This window comes from Nerophis ophidion, linkage group LG06 (genome assembly GCF_033978795.1).
Source record: "Nerophis ophidion isolate RoL-2023_Sa linkage group LG06, RoL_Noph_v1.0, whole genome shotgun sequence".
In the NCBI taxonomy this organism is placed as follows: Eukaryota; Metazoa; Chordata; class Actinopteri; order Syngnathiformes; family Syngnathidae; genus Nerophis; species Nerophis ophidion.
In genome coordinates, this window is record NC_084616.1 from 10,430,395 (window position 1) to 10,449,793 (window position 19,399).

The window sequence follows — 19,399 nt, forward strand, 5'->3', positions numbered from 1 at the left end:
AAATGATCATAAAAGATGCTTTACTGTCAAATGAAAATATCAAATATATTAGCAGCAAATATTGTCTCTCTGGGATTATAATGATTAGTACAATAATAGTACAATAAACTTTATGATTAGTAATTCTTGCTTGTACAGTACTGGTACACTAAACTTTATAATTAGTTATAGATGTACAGTAGTAGTACACTAAACTTTATGATTAGTAACACAATACTGGTAGACTACATAAAAAACCAGGCTGAGGATCAAAGATGGCGTTGGACGACAGATGCTCCTCTCGCTCCTCCTTCCTCTGCAGCAGCTGTTCACACATGGACAGGACAGGACAGGACAGGACAGGACAGGACAGCACAGGAAGGGACGGGGTCAAAGATGGCAGACAATTAGATCTGTGAGGAGGAAGCCCAAAGGGACAAGCGGTAGAAAATGGTCGATGGAAGCAAACCTTTGAGGGAGTGAGTCGTCACACTTCTGTGCTTTTGGAGTCAGCAGGGAGGTCCTGGAAGGACAATAAAAACTCATATTAGAAGTGTGTTTGGAGTATGCAGGAAGGTCCTGGAAGGACAATACAAACTCATATTAGAAGTGTGTTTGGCGTCAGAGGGAAGGTCCTGGAAGGACAATAAAAACTCACATTCGAAGTGTGTTTGACGTCTGCGGGAAGGTCCTGGAAGGACAATAAAACTCATATTAGAAGTGTGTTTGGCGTCAGATGGAAGGTCCTGGAAGGACAATAAAAACTCACATTCGAAGTGTGTTTGGCGTCTGCGGGAAGGTCCTGGAAGGACAATAAAAACTCTTATTAAAGTGTGTTTGGAGTCAGAAGGAAGGTCCTAGAAGGACAATAAAAACTCACATTCGAAGTGTGTTTGGCGTCGGCGGGAAGGTCCTGGAAGGACAATAAAAAAACTCATATTAGAAGTGTGTTTGGAGTCAGAGGGAAGGTCCTGGAAGGACAGTAAAAACTCACATTCGCAGTGTGTTTGGCTTCTGCTGGAAGGTCCTGGAAGGACAATAAAAAAACTCATATTAGAAGTGTGTTTGGAGTCAGAGGGAAGGTCCTGGAAGGACAATAAAAACTCACATTCGAAGTGTGTTTGGCGTCTGCGGGAAGGTCCTGGAAGGACAAAAAAACCCTCATATTAGAAGTTTTTTTGGAGTCTGCGGGGAGGTCCTGGAAGGACAATAAAAACTCATATTCGTAGTGTGTTTGGCGTCTGCGGGAAGGTCCTGGAAGGACAATAAAAATTCATATTCGAAGTGTGTTTGGAGTCTGCAGGAAGGTCCTGGAAGGACAATAAAAACTCTGATTGGAAGTGTGTTTACAAGTCAGACACTTGTAGTAATATTCTACTGGATGCTAACAGTACACTCACTCGTTTGTTAACACCCTTCAAGGTTAGTAACACTAGCTATATTCTAACATTAAAGTGGGAGCTACACGCTAACATTAAAGTGGAAGCTACACGCTAATGTTGAAGTGTGAGCTAAACGCTAACATTGAAATGCGAGCTATGCGCTAACATTGAAGTGTAAGCTACATGTTAACATAACACTAACATTTTAACTGTTCAAGGTTAGTAACAATAGCTACATGCTAACATTAAAGTGCAAACTACATGCTAACATGACACTCACATTTCAACTGTTCAAGGTTAGTAACAATAGCTACATGCTAACATTAAAGTGCGAACTACATGCAAACATATGTTAACATCAAGCTCGGCAACACTAGCATAGCTATGTAAGCTACATGCTACCATTACACTAACATTTTCACACTGTTCAAGGTTAGTAACACTAGCCACGTGCTAACATTAAAGTGCGAGCTACATGCTAACATGACACTCACATTTGAACTGTTCAAAGTTAGTAACACTAGCCACATGCTAACATTAAAGTGCGAGCTACATGCTAACATGACACTCACATTTGAACTGTTCAAGCTTAGTAACACTATCTACGTGCTCACATTAAAATGCGAGCTACATGCTAACATGACACTCGCATTTTTACACTGTTCAAGCTTAGTAACACTAGCTATGTGCCAACATGAAAGTGCGAGCTACACGCTAACATGAAAGTGCGAGCTACACGATAACATGAAAGTGCGAGCTACACGCTAACATGAAAGTGCGAGCTATACACTAACATGAAAGTGCGAGCTATACGCTAACATTAATGTTGGCGTTTAGCTCGCACTTTCATGTTAGCGTGTAGCTCGCACTTTAATATTAGCATGTTGCTCGCACTTTCATGTTAGAGTGTAGCTTGCACTTTAATGTTAGCATGTAGCGCGCACCTTCATGTTAGCGTGTAGCTCGCACTTTAATGTGAGCACGTAGCTACTGTTACTAACCTTGCGAGCTACACGCTAACACTAATGTTGGCGTGTGGTTCGCACTTTCCTGTTAGCGTGTAGCTCACACTTTAATGTCAGCGCGTAGCTCGCACTTTAATGTGAGCACGTAGCTACTGTTACTAACCTTGCGAGCTACACGCTAACATTGTTTGCGTGTAGTTCGCACTTTCCTGTTAGCGTGTAGCTCACACTTTAATGTAAGCGTGTAGCTCACACTTTAATGTTAGCGTGTAGCTCACACTTTCATGTTAGCGTGTAACTCGCACTTTAATGTTAGCATGTAGCTCGCACTTTAATGTGAGCACGTAGCTACTGTTACTAACCCTGCGAGCTACACGTTAACACTAATGTTGGTGTGTAGTTCGCACTTTCCCGTTAGCGTGTAGCTCACACTTTAATGTTAGCGTGTAGCTCGCACTTTCATGTTAGCGTGTAACTCGCACTTTAATGTTAGCGTGTAGCTCGTACTTTCATGTTAGCATGTAGCTCGCACTTTAATGTTAGCGTGTAGCTTGCACTTTAATGTTAGCGTGTAACTCAGACTTTCATGTTAGCATGTAGCTGGGGCTTTAATGTTAGCGTTTAGCTCACCCTTTCATGTTAGCATGTAGCTGGGGCTTTAATGTTAGCGTGTAGCTCACACTTTCATGTTAGCACGTAGCTAGTGTTACTAACCTTGAACAGTGAATATGCGAGTGCCATGTTAGCGTGTAGCTCGCACCTAAATGTGAGCATGTAGCTAATGTTACTAACCTTGTGAGCTACACGCTAACATTAATGTTGGCGTGTAGTTCGCACGTTCATGTTATCGTGTAACTCGCACTTTAATGTAAGCGTGTAGCTCGCACTTTAATGTGAGCACGTAGCTACTGTTACTAACCTTGCAAGCTACCCTATAACACTAACGTTGGCGTGTAGTTCGCACTTTCCTGTTAGCGTGTAGCTCGCACTTTAATGTGAGCACGTAGCTACTGTTACTAACCTTGCGAGCTACATGCTAACATTAATGTTAACGTGTAACTCGCACTTTCATGTTAGCGTGTAGCTCGCACTTTAATGTTAGCGTGTAGCTCGCACTTTAATGTTAGCGTGTAGCTCGCACTTTAATGTTAGCGTGTAGCTCGCACTTTATAGTGCAAGCTACATGCTAACATTAAAGATATCAGAATTTAACAGCTACACAATTTTAAGTTAGCATATTAGCTGAAAGAAAATAAATGATCAAACTAGCACCTCTGTGGCGGACCGCTAGTTGGCAGAGCTTTATTTTAAGATGTGTAGCAAAGCCTGCTGCCCAACAACAGGTTTTGGGCCAGTGGAAATAGAGCAAAAGTTCCCACCTGGCGTGGAAGGTCCAGGTCCTGAGAGTGTCCGTCCTCCAGTCCGTTGACCTTGAGGGAGTCCAGACTCAGGTCTGGTGGGACCTCTCCCAGCTGCAAGTCCAGACTCGGAGACTCACAGGAGTTGTTGAGGTCACAGCTGCTCTCGCTCGCCGCCGCGGCGTCCTCGGTCTTCTCCGGCGCCTTCGAGTCCTCGCTACCGTCGTCCGGCTCCTGATCGGCCGCCTGATTTTCCCTGGCCTCGGCGGGGGCGTGCGCCTGGTGGCGGCTGGACCCCCTAGACTCAGAGGCGGGACTCTCCGGGGTAGGGGTCAGCGGCACCACGGCGACGGCGGCGGCGCTCTCCCTGGACAAGGACCCGTGGCGAGGTTTTTCCGGAGAGCGGAAACTGAACCTCTTGTTGGGGTTGTAGCCCCGGTGGAAGTCTGAGAAACTGGACTTCCAGGCCTTGGGGGACAACAGGGTGCGTCTCCTCAGGGAGCCCAACCTGCAACATGCCACTCATTACACACCTTGTGTGTGTGTGGGGGGGGGGGGGGGGGGGGTCAAACAGGAGGTTGCCTACAGCCACAGCCAGAGTTGATTGTTGCTATGCAGCACACGGATTTTCTTCATTCATTGTTTAATATTCGTTCGTTAAGGACGTCAGTTAACTAATTAAAAGACAACAGAAATAAATAAATAAATGTAGTTTTTGTTCCAAGGGCTAAACAGGAAGTAGAATTTCATAATTTTCAAAACAAGAGTACTGGCAGCGACGCCCAAGGAAAGTCATTTAAATATTGGATTACATTTAATTAAATAAATAAAAATATTATAAATCAAAAATAAAAAAAATATTGAATTAATTTGAATAAACTAAGCATGTATTTGCTTTCTTTTAAGGAAACAATACTAACTAATTAAATTCCTTTTTATGTCAGGTCATTTAAATTAAGTACAATTTAAATGAATGTCATTTAAGTCAATGTAGTGTACGTTTTTTTTAATATAATTCAGTTTTATGTAACTTAATGTACATCAATGTAATGTCATTCAATTTAATGTAATGTAATTTGTGTAATAAATTATTTGTATTATGTGATGTAATTTAAAGTGATGTAATATAATATCATTCCATTTAATATAAGGCAAATTATGTCATATACTGTACTTTGATGTAGTGTAAGTCTCTTTAATTGAATGTAACATCATGTAATGACATTTAATTTGTTAACCCGAAAAGGGACAAGCGGTAAGAAATGGATGGATGGATGATAATGAAATACAATTCAATGTAATCATTGTAATGTCATTCAATTTGAATGTAAATTGATGTTATTCAACTTCATGTAATGCAATTCAATACAATTTAATGCAAGTGAATTTAATTGAATGCAATCTAATGTAAATTAATGCAACGTAATGTAATTTAACTCATCCCTCCATTTTTCTACCGCTTGTCCCTTATGGAGTAGCGGGGGGGGGTCGGGGGTCGAACTGGTACTGTAAGCTTTGTTATTTTTTTTTTTGTGCAAATATTGGCTCATTTAGAATGTGATGCCTGCAACATGCTGCGATGAGGTGGCGACTTGTCCAGGGTGTACCCCGCCTTCCGCCCGATTGTAGCTGAGATAGGTGCCAGCGCCCCCCGCGACCCCAAAAGGGAATAAGCGGTAGGAAATGGATGGATGGATGCCTGCAACATGTTTCAAAAAAAAGCTGGCACGAGTGGCAAAAAAGACTGAGAAAGTTGAGGAATGCCCGTCAAACACTTTTTTTTGGAACATCCCACAGGTGAGCAGGCTGATTGGGAACAGGTGGGTGCCATGATTGGGTATAAAAGCAAGCTTCCGTGAAATGCTCAGTCGTTCACAAACAAGGACGGGTTGAGGGTCACCACTTTGTCAACAAATGCCTGAGCAATTTGTTGAAGAACAACATTTCTCAACAAAGAATTTAGGGATTTCAGCATCTACGCTCCGTACTATCATCAAAAGGTTCAGAGAATCTGGAGAAATCACTCAAATGGAAACGGGGTTTGTAAATTCCCTCACCTTTGCACCCCATGAACCGCGAACACTTTGTCCGGATGCTGAGCCTGCAGTTCCTTCAGCACGTTGTCCAGGTCCATGTTGAGCTGACAGAGACCAGGCTGGCGTCAAAACAAAACTTCTTTGCCGTGCGTCCGTCCCTCAGGCCACCTACCGTCCGCATCTCTCGGTAGAAGACATCTCGCACGCTGGATACGGCGGAGAAGACCGTCACGTAGCATCCGATGCGGCTAAGGAAGCAAACGTAACGTGAAACCGAGACATGCACACCTTTTCTACGGACAAATTCAAGCACTTAAGGACTTTCAGGACCAATTTTCCAGTTCCCAATCAATCCATTGCTTTGTTGTTTGAGGTCACCTAACGCTGTATGTAGGAAAAATACGGAAAATCTGCTAAAATTAAGTCTTAACATTGAACCAGCAGTTATTAACCCCTTGTAAAATGTTCATGTTGTTGTTACTCAGCCAGCGTTTGTGGGTCTGACGGACCCCTTGCATTTTGTGGCTTTTAATGCCTCCCAATCAAACACTTTTCTGTTCAAATACTGAACAGATGTTTATTGGGATAAGGTCATCATCTGTCAAGGAGGACAGAGTGTACAGCACATCAGAGGGTCAAATTGTGCGAGAAAATGAGAGCAGACAGTGCTGATAAATAATTTCACAACCTTGTGTGGGAACCGCGGGTGCAAAAACACCAAAGAAGAATACCTGTGGGATGCAGAGACTGGCAAAAATTTTCCGGGCAACGTGCATATTGTTGTTATTCAGCCAGCGTTTGTGGGTCTGACGGACCCCTTGCATTTTGTGGCTTTTAATGCCTCACAATCAAACAGTTTTCTGTTCAAATACTGAACAGATGTTTATTGGGATGAGGTCATCATCTGTCGAGGAGGACAGAGTGTACAGCACATTAAAGGGTCAAATTGTGCGAGAAAATGAGAGCAGACAGTGCTGATAAACAATTTCACAACCTTGTGTGGGAACCGCGGGTGCAAAAACACCAAAGAAGAATACCTGTGGGATGCAGAGACTGGCAAAAATTTTCCGGGCAACGTGCATATTGTTGTTATTCAGCCAGCGTTTGTGGGTCTGACGGACCCCTTGCATTTTGTGGCTTTTAATGCCTCACAATCAAACAGTTTTCTGTTCAAATACTGAACAGATGTTTATTGGGATGAGGTCATCATCTGTCGAGGAGGACAGAGTGTACAGCACATTAAAGGGTCAAAATGTGCGAGAAAATGAGAGCAGTCAGTGCTGATAAACAATTTCACAACCTTGTGTGGGAACCGCGGGTGCAAAAACACCAAAGAAGAATACCTGTGGGATGCAGGGACTGGCAGAAATTTTCCGGGCAACGTGCATATTGTTGTTACTCAGCCAGTGTTTGTGGGTCTGACGGATCCCTTGCATTTTGTGGCTTTTAATGCCTCACAATCAAACACTTTTCTGTTCAAATACTGAACAGATGTTTATTGGGATAAAGTCATCATCTGTCAAGGAGGACAGAGTGTACAGCACATCAGAGGGTCAAATTGTGCGAGAAAATGAGAGCAGACACTGCTGACAAACAATTTCACAACCTTGTGTGGGAACCGCGGGTGCAGAAACACCAAAGAAAAATACCTTTGGGATGCAGAAACTGGCAGAAATTTTCCGGGCAACGTGCATATTGTTGTTACTTAGCCGGCGTTTGTGGGTTTTTGATTGATTGATTGATACTTTTATTAGTAGATTTCACAGTTCAGTACATATTCCGTACAATTGACCACTGAATGATAACACCCGAATAAGTTTTTCAATTTGTTTAAGATGGGGTCCACGTTAATCAATTCATGGTCTGATGAACCCGTTGCAATTTATGGTTTTAATGCCTCACAATCAAACACTTTTTTGTTCAAATACTGAACAGATGTTTACCTTATCCCAATAAACATCTGTTCAGTATTGTGTAGGTACACAAAACGTGTTAAAATGCGAGCAAAAGAGAGCAGACAGTGTTGACACACAAAGTTGCAACCTTGTGCAGGAACCGCAGGTGCAGAAACACAAAAGAAGAATCCCTGAATAGAAGACTGAACAGATGTTTATTGGGATAAGGTAAACATCTGTTCAGTATTTTAACATAAAAGTGGTTAAATTTGAGGCATTAAAAGCCACAATATGCAACGGGTCCAAAAGACCAACAAACGCTGGCTGAGTAACAACAATATGAACGTTGCCCGGATAATTTCTCCGCCAGTTTCTGCATCCTACAGGGATTCTTCTTTGGTGTTTCTGCACCCGCGGTTCCCGCACAAAGTTGCAACATTGTGTGTCAACACTGTCTGCTCTCATTTTCTCGCACATTTTGACACTATGATCTGTGTACTTACACTCTGTCCTCTTTGACAGATGTTTACCTTATCCCAATAAACATACGTTCAGTATTTGAACAGAAAAGTGTTTGATTGTGAGGCATAGAAAGCCACAAAGTACAACGGGTCCATCAGATCCGCAAACGCTGGCTGAGTAACAACAATATGAACGTTGCCCGCAAAATTTCTCAGCCAGTTTCTGCATCCCAAATGGATTCTTTTTTTGTGTTTCTGCACCCGCGGTTCCCACACAAGGTTGCGAAATTGTTTGTCTACACTGTCTGCTCTCATTTTGTCGCACATTTCACCCTCTGATGTTCTTTGTACCGACGCTGTCCTCCTGTCTAGGCCTGCTGTGTCTGTGTGTGTGTGTGTGTTACACAAAACATAAATTTCCACACCTCTATTAGCCCCGGACATCTTATATGTAATAGAAATGTGTAGGGGGTGGGGGGTGTGTGGTCATTAAATATGCAATCTGATATATGGATTGCCACTCAATTTTGTTGTTTCCCGGCAATGATAATAAAGGTATTCTGATGATTATATATATATATATATATATATATATATATATATATATATATATATATATACATATATATATATATATATATATATATATATAAATACAAATATCAGAATTATTTTCCTTTTTCTGTTCTTTGCAACAATCTACACATGGATTTGGTCCACGTTTGAATTTGTCATTTTCCACAGTAAGTCTTTGCTGTCGTCCAGCATTCTGTTTTTGTTTACTTTGTAGCCAGTTCAGTTTTAGTTTCGTTCTGCATAGCCTTCCCTAAGCTTCAATGCCTTTTATTAGCCGCACTCACCTTTATTTTTGGTTTAAGCATTAGAAACATTTTACCTGCACCCTGCCTCCCGCTGTTCCTGACATCTACAAAGCAATTAGCTACTTGTTGCCACCTACTGATATGGAAGAGTATTACACAGATACTCAGCACTGACACTAAACAACAACACATCATTTGGAGACTATAATTACTGGTTTGCAAAAAAAAAAACATTTGAACCCAAACAGGTGGAATTAGATCATCTTCCACGGCACACCAGACTAGTGTGCCACGGCACAGTGGTTGAAAAACACTGACCTAATGTAAGGGCTCATGCTAAGCCAACCGATCAAGTGTGTAGCTATCATTTATAAGGCAACTTATTTTATTTTTTTCCGTTTTATAATTAGCCGATTAAGTCAGACTGCCGAGAAATATGATGAACATTTCCAAGCAGTCACAAGCACTTCACCCAAAACTCAAGCATTTTTCAAACCTTGAAAACACAACATTTTCAAGGTTTTTAAGCACCCGTACGAACCCCGCAAGAACAACGGCAGCTATGATGATGACATGTGTGAGAGGGGTGAGAGGACCTTTCATGCAGCTCAGGCAGCTCCTCTTTCAGCTCGCTGTTGATGGCGTCGTAGACACGCTTGGTGCTGGTCATCTCTTCTTCTGCCTGCCAGCACAGGACAGGTGGCATCACTTTCACAGCATGAACAGCAGCTTGGTTGCATAAACAGGGAGAAGGTGAGCAGCAGTGCCATCAAGTGGCCAGCTGAGGCAAAGGCACCCGTCATGGCTTTGGAAGGGGGCAGGGGTGCCCACTAAGTCGATAGCGGAGGGTGTGGCAGTCGATGGCGAAGGGTGTGTCGGTCTATGGCGGAGTGTGTGTTGGTCGATTGTGGAGGGTGTGTCGGTCGATGGCGGAGGGTGTGTCGGTGGATGGCGGAGGGTGTGTCGGTCGATGGCGGGGGTGTGTCGGTCGATGGCGGAGGGTGTGACGGTGGATGGCGGAGGGTGTGTCGGTCGATGGCGGAGGGTGTGTCGGTCGATGGCGGAGGGTGTGTCGGTCGATGGCGAAGGGTGTGACGGTGGATGGTGAACGGTGTGTTTGTACATGGCGGAGGGTGTGTCGGTCGATGGCGGAGGGTGTGTTGGTCGATGGCGGAGGGTGTGTCGGTCAATGGCGAAGGGTGTGTCGGTCAATGGCGAAGGGTGTGTCGGTCAATGGCGAAAGGTGTGTCGCTCAATGGCGAAGAGTGTGTCGGTCGATGGCGGAGGGTGTGTCGGTCGATGGCGGAGGGTGTGTCGGTCGATGGCGGAGGGTGTGTCGGTCGATGGCGGAGGGTGTGTCGGTCGATGTCGGAGGGTGTGTCGGTCGATGGCGGAGGGTGTGTCGGTCGATGGCGGAGGGTGTGTCGGTCGATGGCGGAGGGTGTGACGGTGGATGGCGAACGGTGTGTTTGTACATGGCGGAGGGTGTGTCGGTCGATGGCGGAGGGTGTGTCGGTCGATGGCGGAGGGTGGTCGGTCGATGGCGAAGGGTGTGACGGTGGATGGCGAACGGTGTGTTTGTACATGGCGGAAGGTGTGTCGGTCGATGGCGAAGGGTGTGTCGGTCGATGGCGAAGGGTGTGTTTGTACATGGCGGAGGGTGTGTCGGTCGATGGCGAAGAGTGGGTCGGTCGATGGCGAAGGGGTGTGTCGGTCTATGGCGGAGGGTGTGTCGGTCGATGGCGGAGGGTGTGTCGGTCGATGGCGGAGGGTGTGTCGGTCGATGGCGGAGGGTGTGTCGGTCGATGGCGAAGGGTGTGTCGGTCGATGGCGAAGGGTGTGTCGGTCGATGGCGGAGGGTGTGTCGGTCGATGGCGAAGGGTGTGTCGGTCGATGGCGGAGGGTGTGTCGGTCGATGGCGGAGGGTGTGTCGGTCGATGGCGAAGGGTGTGTCGGTCGATGGCGAAGGGTGTGTCGGTCGATGGCGGAGGGTGTGTCGGTCGATGGCGGAGGGTGTGTCGGTCGATGGCGAAGGGTGTGTCGGTCGATGGCGAAGGGTGTGTCGGTCGATGGCGAACGGTGTGTCCGTACATGGCGGAGGGTGTGTCGGTCGATGGCGGAGGGTGTGTCGGTCGATGGCGGAGGGTGTGTCGGTTGATGGCGGAGGGTGTGTCGGTCGATGGCGGAGGGTGTGTCGGTCGATGGCGGAGGGTGTGTCGGTCGAGAGCAGAGGGTGTGACGGTCGATGGCGAACAGTGTGTTGGTACATGGCGGAGGGTGTGTCGGTCGATGGCAGAGGGTGTGACGGTCGATGGCGAACAGTGTGTTGGTACATGGCGGAGGGTGTGTCGGTCGATGGCAGAGGGTGTGTCGGTCGATGGCAGAGGGTGTGTCAGTGGATGGCAGAAGGTGTGTCGGTCAATGACGAAGAGTGTGTCGGTCAATGGCGGAGGGTGTGTCGGTCGATGGCGGAGTGTGTGTTGGTCGATTGTGGAGGGTGTGTCGGTGGATAGCAGTGGGTGTGTCGGTGGATGGCGGAGGGTGTGTCGGTCGATGGCGGAGGGTGTGTCGGTCGATGGCGGAGGGTGTGTCGGTCGATGGCAAACGGTGTGTTGATCCATGGCGGAGGGTGTGTCGGTCGATGGCAAAGGGTGTGTCGGTCAATGGCGGAGGGTGTGTCGGTCAATGGCGGAGGGTGTGTCGGTCGATGGCGGAGGGTGTGTCGGTCGATGGCGAAGGGTGTGTCGGTCGATGGCGAAGGGTGTGTCGGTCGATGGCGAAGGGTGTGTCGGTCGATGGCGAAGAGTGTGTCGGTCGATGGCGAAGGGTGTGTCGGTCTATGGCGAAGGGTGTGTCGGTCGATGGCAAAGGGTGTGTCGGTCGATGGCGGAGGGTGTGTCGGTCGATGGCGGAGGGTGTGTCGGTCGATGGCGGAGGGTGTGTCGGTCGATGGCAAAGGGTGTGTCGGTCGATGGCGAAGGGTGTGTCGGTCGATGGCGACGGGTGTGTCGGTCGATGGCGACCGGTGTGTCGGTCTATGGCGAAGGGTGTGTCGGTCGATGGCGAAGGGTGTGTCGGTCGATGGCGACGGGTGTGTCGGTCGATGGCGAAGGGTGTGTCGGTCGATGGCGAAGGGTGTGTCGGTCGATGGCGGAGGGTGTGTCGGTCGATGGCGGAGGGTGTGTCGGTCGATGGCGAAGGGTGTGTCGGTCGATGGCGAAGGGTGTGTCGGTCGATGGCGAACGGTGTGTCCGTACATGGCATAGGGTGTGTCGGTCGATGGCGGAGGGTGTGTCGGTCGATGGCGGAGGGTGTGTCGGTTGATGGCGGAGGGTGTGTCGGTCGATGGCGAAGGGTGTGTCGGTCTATGGCGAAGGGTGTGTCGGTCGATGGCAAAGGGTGTGTCGGTCGATGGCGGAGGGTGTGTCGGTCGATGGCGGAGGGTGTGTCGGTCGATGGCGGAGGGTGTGTCGGTCGATGGCAAAGGGTGTGTCGGTCGATGGCGAAGGGTGTGTCGGTCGATGGCGACGGGTGTGTCGGTCGATGGCGACCGGTGTGTCGGTCTATGGCGAAGGGTGTGTCGGTCGATGGCGAAGGGTGTGTCGGTCGATGGCGACGGGTGTGTCGGTCGATGGCGAAGGGTGTGTCGGTCGATGGCGAAGGGTGTGTCGGTCGATGGCGGAGGGTGTGTCGGTCGATGGCGGAGGGTGTGTCGGTCGATGGCGAAGGGTGTGTCGGTCGATGGCGAAGGGTGTGTCGGTCGATGGCGAACGGTGTGTCCGTACATGGCATAGGGTGTGTCGGTCGATGGCGGAGGGTGTGTCGGTCGATGGCGGAGGGTGTGTCGGTTGATGGCGGAGGGTGTGTCGGTCGATGGCGGAGGGTGTGTCGGTCGATGGCGGAGGGTGTGTCGGTCGATGGCGGAGGGTGTGTCGGTTGATGGCGGAGGGTGTGTCGGTCGATGGCGAAGGGTGTGTCGGTCTATGGCGAAGGGTGTGTCGGTCGATGGCAAAGGGTGTGTCGGTCGATGGCGGAGGGTGTGTCGGTCGATGGCGGAGGGTGTGTCGGTCGATGGCGGAGGGTGTGTCGGTCGATGGCAAAGGGTGTGTCGGTCGATGGCGAAGGGTGTGTCGGTCGATGGCGACGGGTGTGTCGGTCGATGGCGACCGGTGTGTCGGTCTATGGCGAAGGGTGTGTCGGTCGATGGCGAAGGGTGTGTCGGTCGATGGCGACGGGTGTGTCGGTCGATGGCGAAGGGTGTGTCGGTCGATGGCGAAGGGTGTGTCGGTCGATGGCGGAGGGTGTGTCGGTCGATGGCGGAGGGTGTGTCGGTCGATGGCGAAGGGTGTGTCGGTCGATGGCGAAGGGTGTGTCGGTCGATGGCGAACGGTGTGTCCGTACATGGCATAGGGTGTGTCGGTCGATGGCGGAGGGTGTGTCGGTCGATGGCGGAGGGTGTGTCGGTTGATGGCGGAGGGTGTGTCGGTCGATGGCGGAGGGTGTGTCGGTCGATGGCGGAGGGTGTGTCGGTCGAGAGCAGAGGGTGTGACGGTCGATGGCGAACAGTGTGTTGGTACATGGCGGAGGGTGTGTCGGTCGATGGCAGAGGGTGTGACGGTCGATGGCGAACAGTGTGTTGGTACATGGCGGAGGGTGTGTCGGTCGATGGCAGAGGGTGTGTCAGTGGATGGCAGAAGGTGTGTCGGTCAATGACGAAGAGTGTGTCGGTCAATGGCGGAGGGTGTGTCGGTCGATGGCGGAGTGTGTGTTGGTCGATTGTGGAGGGTGTGTCGGTGGATAGCAGTGGGTGTGTCGGTGGATGGCAGAAGGTGTGTCGGTGGATGGCGGAGGGTGTGTCGGTCGATGGCGGAGGGTGTGTTGGTCGATGGCAAACGGTGTGTTGATCCATGGCGGAGGGTGTGTCGGTCGATGGCAAAGGGTGTGTCGGTCGATGGCGAAGGGTGTGTCGGTCGATGGCGGAGGGTGTGTCGGTCGATGGCGGAGGGTGTGTCGGTCGATGGCGAAGGGTGTGTCGGTCGATGGCGAAGGGTGTGTCGGTCGATGGCGAACGGTGTGTCCGTACATGGCGGAGGGTGTGTCGGTCGATGGCGGAGGGTGTGTCGGTCGATGGCGGAGGGTGTGTCGGTTGATGGCGGAGGGTGTGTCGGTCGATGGCGGAGGGTGTGTCGGTCGATGGCGGAGGGTGTGTCGGTCGAGAGCAGAGGGTGTGACGGTCGATGGCGAACAGTGTGTTGGTACATGGCGGAGGGTGTGTCGGTCGATGGCAGAGGGTGTGACGGTCGATGGCGAACAGTGTGTTGGTACATGGCGGAGGGTGTGTCGGTCGATGGCAGAGGGTGTGTCGGTCGATGGCAGAGGGTGTGTCAGTGGATGGCAGAAGGTGTGTCGGTCAATGACGAAGAGTGTGTCGGTCAATGGCGGAGGGTGTGTCGGTCGATGGCGGAGTGTGTGTTGGTCGATTGTGGAGGGTGTGTCGGTGGATAGCAGTGGGTGTGTCGGTGGATGGCGGAGGGTGTGTCGGTCGATGGCGGAGGGTGTGTCGGTCGATGGCGGAGGGTGTGTCGGTCGATGGCAAACGGTGTGTTGATCCATGGCGGAGGGTGTGTCGGTCGATGGCAAAGGGTGTGTCGGTCAATGGCGGAGGGTGTGTCGGTCAATGGCGGAGGGTGTGTCGGTCGATGGCGGAGGGTGTGTCGGTCGATGGCGAAGGGTGTGTCGGTCGATGGCGAAGGGTGTGTCGGTCGATGGCGAAGAGTGTGTCGGTCGATGGCGAAGGGTGTGTCGGTCTATGGCGAAGGGTGTGTCGGTCGATGGCAAAGGGTGTGTCGGTCGATGGCGGAGGGTGTGTCGGTCGATGGCGGAGGGTGTGTCGGTCGATGGCGGAGGGTGTGTCGGTCGATGGCAAAGGGTGTGTCGGTCGATGGCAAAGGGTGTGTCGGTCGATGGCGGAGGGTGTGTCGGTCGATGGCGGAGGGTGTGTCGGTCGATGGCAAAGGGTGTGACGGTCGATGGCGAACAGTGTGTTGGTACATGGCGGAGGGTGTGTCAGTGGATGGCAGAAGGTGTGTCGGTCAATGACGAGAGTGTGTCGGTCAATGGCGGAGGGTGTGTCGGTTGATAGCGGAGGGTGTGTCGGTCGATGGCAGAGGGTGTGTCGGTCGATGGCGAAGGGTGTGTCGGTCGATGGCGACGGGTGTGTCGGTCGATGGCGACGGGTGTGTCGGTCTATGGCGAAGGGTGTGTCGGTCGATGGCGAAGGGTGTGTCGGTCGATGGCGACGGGTGTGTCGGTCGATGGCGAAGGGTGTGTCGGTCGATGGCGAAGGGTGTGTCGGTCGATGGCGGAGGGTGTGTCGGTCGATGGCGGAGGGTGTGTCGGTCGATGGCGGAGGGTGTGTCGGTCGATGGCGAAGGGTGTGTCGGTCGATGGCGAAGGGTGTGTCGGTCGATGGCGAACGGTGTGTCCGTACATGGCGGAGGGTGTGTCGGTCGATGGCGGAGGGTGTGTCGGTCGATGGCGGAGGGTGTGTCGGTTGATGGCGGAGGGTGTGTCGGTCGATGGCGGAGGGTGTGTCGGTCGATGGCGGAGGGTGTGTCGGTCGAGAGCAGAGGGTGTGACGGTCGATGGCGAACAGTGTGTTGGTACATGGCGGAGGGTGTGTCGGTCGATGGCAGAGGGTGTGACGGTCGATGGCGAACAGTGTGTTGGTACATGGCGGAGGGTGTGTCGGTCGATGGCAGAGGGTGTGTCAGTGGATGGCAGAAGGTGTGTCGGTCAATGACGAAGAGTGTGTCGGTCAATGGCGGAGGGTGTGTCGGTCGATGGCGGAGTGTGTGTTGGTCGATTGTGGAGGGTGTGTCGGTGGATAGCAGTGGGTGTGTCGGTGGATGGCAGAAGGTGTGTCGGTGGATGGCGGAGGGTGTGTCGGTCGATGGCGGAGGGTGTGTTGGTCGATGGCAAACGGTGTGTTGATCCATGGCGGAGGGTGTGTCGGTCGATGGCAAAGGGTGTGTCGGTCGATGGCGGAGGGTGTGTCGGTCAATGGCGGAGGGTGTGTCGGTCGATGGCGGAGGGTGTGTCGGTCGATGGCGAAGGGTGTGTCGGTCGATGGCGAAGGGTGTGTCGGTCGATGGCGAAGAGTGTGTCGGTCGATGGCGAAGGGTGTGTCGGTCTATGGCGAAGGGTGTGTCGGTCGATGGCAAAGGGTGTGTCGGTCGATGGCGGAGGGTGTGTCGGTCGATGGCGGAGGGTGTGTCGGTCGATGGCGGAGGGTGTGTCGGTCGATGGCAAAGGGTGTGTCGGTCGATGGCGGAGGGTGTGTCGGTCGATGGCAAAGGGTGTGACGGTCGATGGCGAACAGTGTGTTGGTACATGGCGGAGGGTGTGTCAGTGGATGGCAGAAGGTGTGTCGGTCAATGACGAGAGTGTGTCGGTCAATGGCGGAGGGTGTGTCGGTTGATAGCGGAGGGTGTGTCGGTCGATGGCAGAGGGTGTGTCGGTCGATGGCGAAGGGTGTGTCGGTCGATGGCGACGGGTGTGTCGGTCGATGGCGACGGGTGTGTCGGTCTATGGCGAAGGGTGTGTCGGTCAATGGCGGAGGGTGTGTCGGTCGATGGCAAAGGGTGTGACGGTCGATGGCAAACAGTGTGTTGGTACATGGCAGAGGGTGTGTTGGTCGATGGCAGAGGGTGTGTCAGTGGATGGCAGAAGGTGTGTCGGTCTATGGCGAATGGTGTGTCGGTCGATGGCAAAGGGTGTGTCGGTCGATGGCAAAGGGTGTGACGGTCGATGGCGAACAGTGTGTTGGTACATGGCGGAGGGTGTGTCGGTGGATGGCGGAGGGTGTGTCGGTGGATGGCGGAGGGTGTGTCGGTCGATTGTGGAGGGTGTGTCGGTGGATGGCGGAGGGTGTGTCGGTCGATTGTGGAGGGTGTGTCGGTGGATAGCAGAGGGTGTGTCAGTGGATGGCAGAAAGTGTGTCGGTGGATGGCGGAGGGTGTGTTGGTCAATAGCGGAGGGTGTGCTGGTAGATCGTTGAAGGTGTGTTGGTCGATAGCGGAGGGTGTGTCGGTGGATAGCGGGGGGTGTGTCGGTGGATAGCGGGGGGTGTGTCGGTTGATAGCAGATACTGTGTGTCAGTCGATCGTGGAGGGTGTGTCAGTCAATCGCAGAAGGTGTGTCGGTCGATCGAGGTGGGTGTGTCAGTCGATCGCAGAAGGTGTGTCGGTCGATCGAGGTGGGTGTGTCAGTCGATCGCAGAAGGTGTGTCGGTCGATCGAGGTGGGTGTGTCAGTCGATCGCAGAAGGTGTGTCGGTTGATCAGGGTGGGTGTGTTGGTCGATCGCAGAAGGTGTGTCGGTCGATCGGGGTGGGTGTGTCAGTCGATGGCAGAAGGTGTGTCGGTCGATTGAGGTGGGTGTGTCAGTCGATGGCAGAAGGTGTGTCGGTCGATCGACAGGATGACGAGAAACACTTTTTATTTCAACAGACTCTCACACCGTACCTGCCGTCAAAACTCTAAAGACCGACTGCGCAGTTCTTGTATTCCCAATAAAAGCGCTGCTCAATCCTGCCTGCGCTAACAAAATAAGAATCTCAGCAAGCTAGCAGGCAACAGAGTTTGCCGCCAATGTATTTCTTGTAAAGTGTATAAAAAGGAGTATGGAAGCTGGACAAATAAGATGCCAAAAAGCAAGCACCTTCATGTGGTATTGTTGAGGTTCGACCGGACATAAGAAAACCAAGCCAGGAAAGCAAAACAGTGCAGTGTAAAGATAAAGAAAAGTAGTTGAAAAGGTAACAGCAAAGGGTCAAAGTGTCATAAACGTTGACCTTGCTGATCTTGACGTCGTCCCTCTTCTTGGCCGTCTGCAGGGCTTCCAGGTGGTGTCGGGACGAGTCGTAGTCAACCAGTTTCCTGCCCCTCTTGGCCACTTTCTCCTGAAGGACATGTGATTAGGGACACACAATCCAAGGCAAAGATCCTAGCGCTCAGGTCTGAGAGGCACAGTACGCACTGAGCTGGGAGCGCGGGACCTACCCTGACATCAGGGAACTGGCCCACGTAGGACTCCATGGTCCGTACTGCCTGGTCCAACAGCTTCACCTCGTAGTCGTTCCACAGGAGGTCCTCGCCCTTCACAACATACATCATCATTATTATGATTAGTTTTATTAATATCCATCCATCCATTCTACCGCTTATTCACTTTGGGTGGCGGGGGGCGCTGGTGCCTATCTCAGCTACAATCGGGCGGAAGGCGGGGTACACCTTGGACAAGTCGCCACCTCATCGCAGGGCCATTTTTATTAATATTATTAATAATTATAATAATAATAATTTTATTATGATGATGGAATAATATTGTTATTATAATTTGTATTATTATTAATAATACTAATACTATTATTAATAATAATACAATAATGGGGCGCCATAGCTCGGTTGGTAGAGCGGCCGTGCCAGCAACTTGAGGGTTGCAGGTTCGATTCCCGCTTCCGCCATCCTAGTCACTGCCGTCGTGCCCTTGGGCAAGACACTTTACCCACCTGCTCCCAGTGCCACCCACACTGGTTTAAATGTAACTTAGATATTGGGTTTCACTATGTAAAGCGCTTTGAGTCACTAGAGAAAAGCGCTATATAAATACAATTCACTTCACTTAATAATAATACTATAATATTATTACAATAATATTGTTGTTATTCATAATAATATAATAATACATTTATTATTATGAATAACAATATAATCATATAATAATAACAATAACAACAATAATTATTGTTATCATAATAGTAATGATAATAATACTAATAGTAATAATTATGATAATATTATTATTATATTAATAATAATATAACATTAATAATGTTATTATTATTAATATAATTATAATAATTTGTATTATTATAATATTATTGATAATAATAATAGTTACATTGTTAATAATAATAATAATAATAATATATAATTATTTTCATCATTATTAATAATATAATAATAATATGATCATAATATTGATAATAATAATAATAATTATTATTATTATTATTATTACAATTAATAATAACAATTATGATCATATTATTATTATCATTATTATTGTGTAAATGCTCCAAAGCATTTAGAAATAAGGACGTTGTGATTTTACAAGAATAAACTTCTTGCATTTCATGGATAAATGTACAATATCAGAGTGTGACACTTTCAAGAGCTTAAGGTCGTAAAATGATGACAAAATGTCATAACTGCAAGACACAAACTCGGAACAAAAAAAAGGAAAACAAGAATAATGTCAAAATGTTATGAGAAAAATGTTCACTTTTAGACTGAAGGTGAAATACAGTTTGACAAAATAAAGTTTTATCTACAAGACTTTTCAAACATTTTGTAGTTATTAAAATTCCATCCATCCATTTTCTACCGCTTATTCCCTTACGGGGTCGCGGGGGGCGCTGGCGCCTATCTCAGCTACAAT

General features: G+C 49.7%; 1 protein-coding gene across 3 annotated transcripts in view; it reads right to left on the minus strand.

Moving 5' to 3' along the window:
• Nucleotides 1-19,399, minus strand: part of bin2a (bridging integrator 2a) — a 23,271-nt gene continuing 3,872 nt past the window's right edge. Inside the window, exons 6-18 of one of the 3 annotated variants that reach the window (XM_061902620.1) lie at nucleotides 17,959-18,054; nucleotides 17,751-17,858; nucleotides 9,494-9,579; nucleotides 5,893-5,968; nucleotides 5,742-5,824; nucleotides 3,706-4,192; nucleotides 1,088-1,120; nucleotides 974-1,006; nucleotides 860-892; nucleotides 749-781; nucleotides 638-670; nucleotides 449-502; nucleotides 1-304 (exon numbers count right to left, since the gene is read on the minus strand). In XM_061902620.1, coding sequence (XP_061758604.1) covers nucleotides 467-502; nucleotides 638-670; nucleotides 749-781; nucleotides 860-892; nucleotides 974-1,006; nucleotides 1,088-1,120; nucleotides 3,706-4,192; nucleotides 5,742-5,824; nucleotides 5,893-5,968; nucleotides 9,494-9,579; nucleotides 17,751-17,858; nucleotides 17,959-18,054 — 1,137 coding nt within the window. In that variant the 3' untranslated portion in view covers nucleotides 1-304; nucleotides 449-466. The remainder of the gene's footprint in view (nucleotides 305-448; nucleotides 503-637; nucleotides 671-748; nucleotides 782-859; nucleotides 893-973; nucleotides 1,007-1,087; nucleotides 1,121-3,705; nucleotides 4,193-5,741; nucleotides 5,825-5,892; nucleotides 5,969-9,493; nucleotides 9,580-17,750; nucleotides 17,859-17,958; nucleotides 18,055-19,399) is intronic. The other 2 variants (XM_061902621.1, XM_061902622.1) reach the window with 2 other exon arrangements.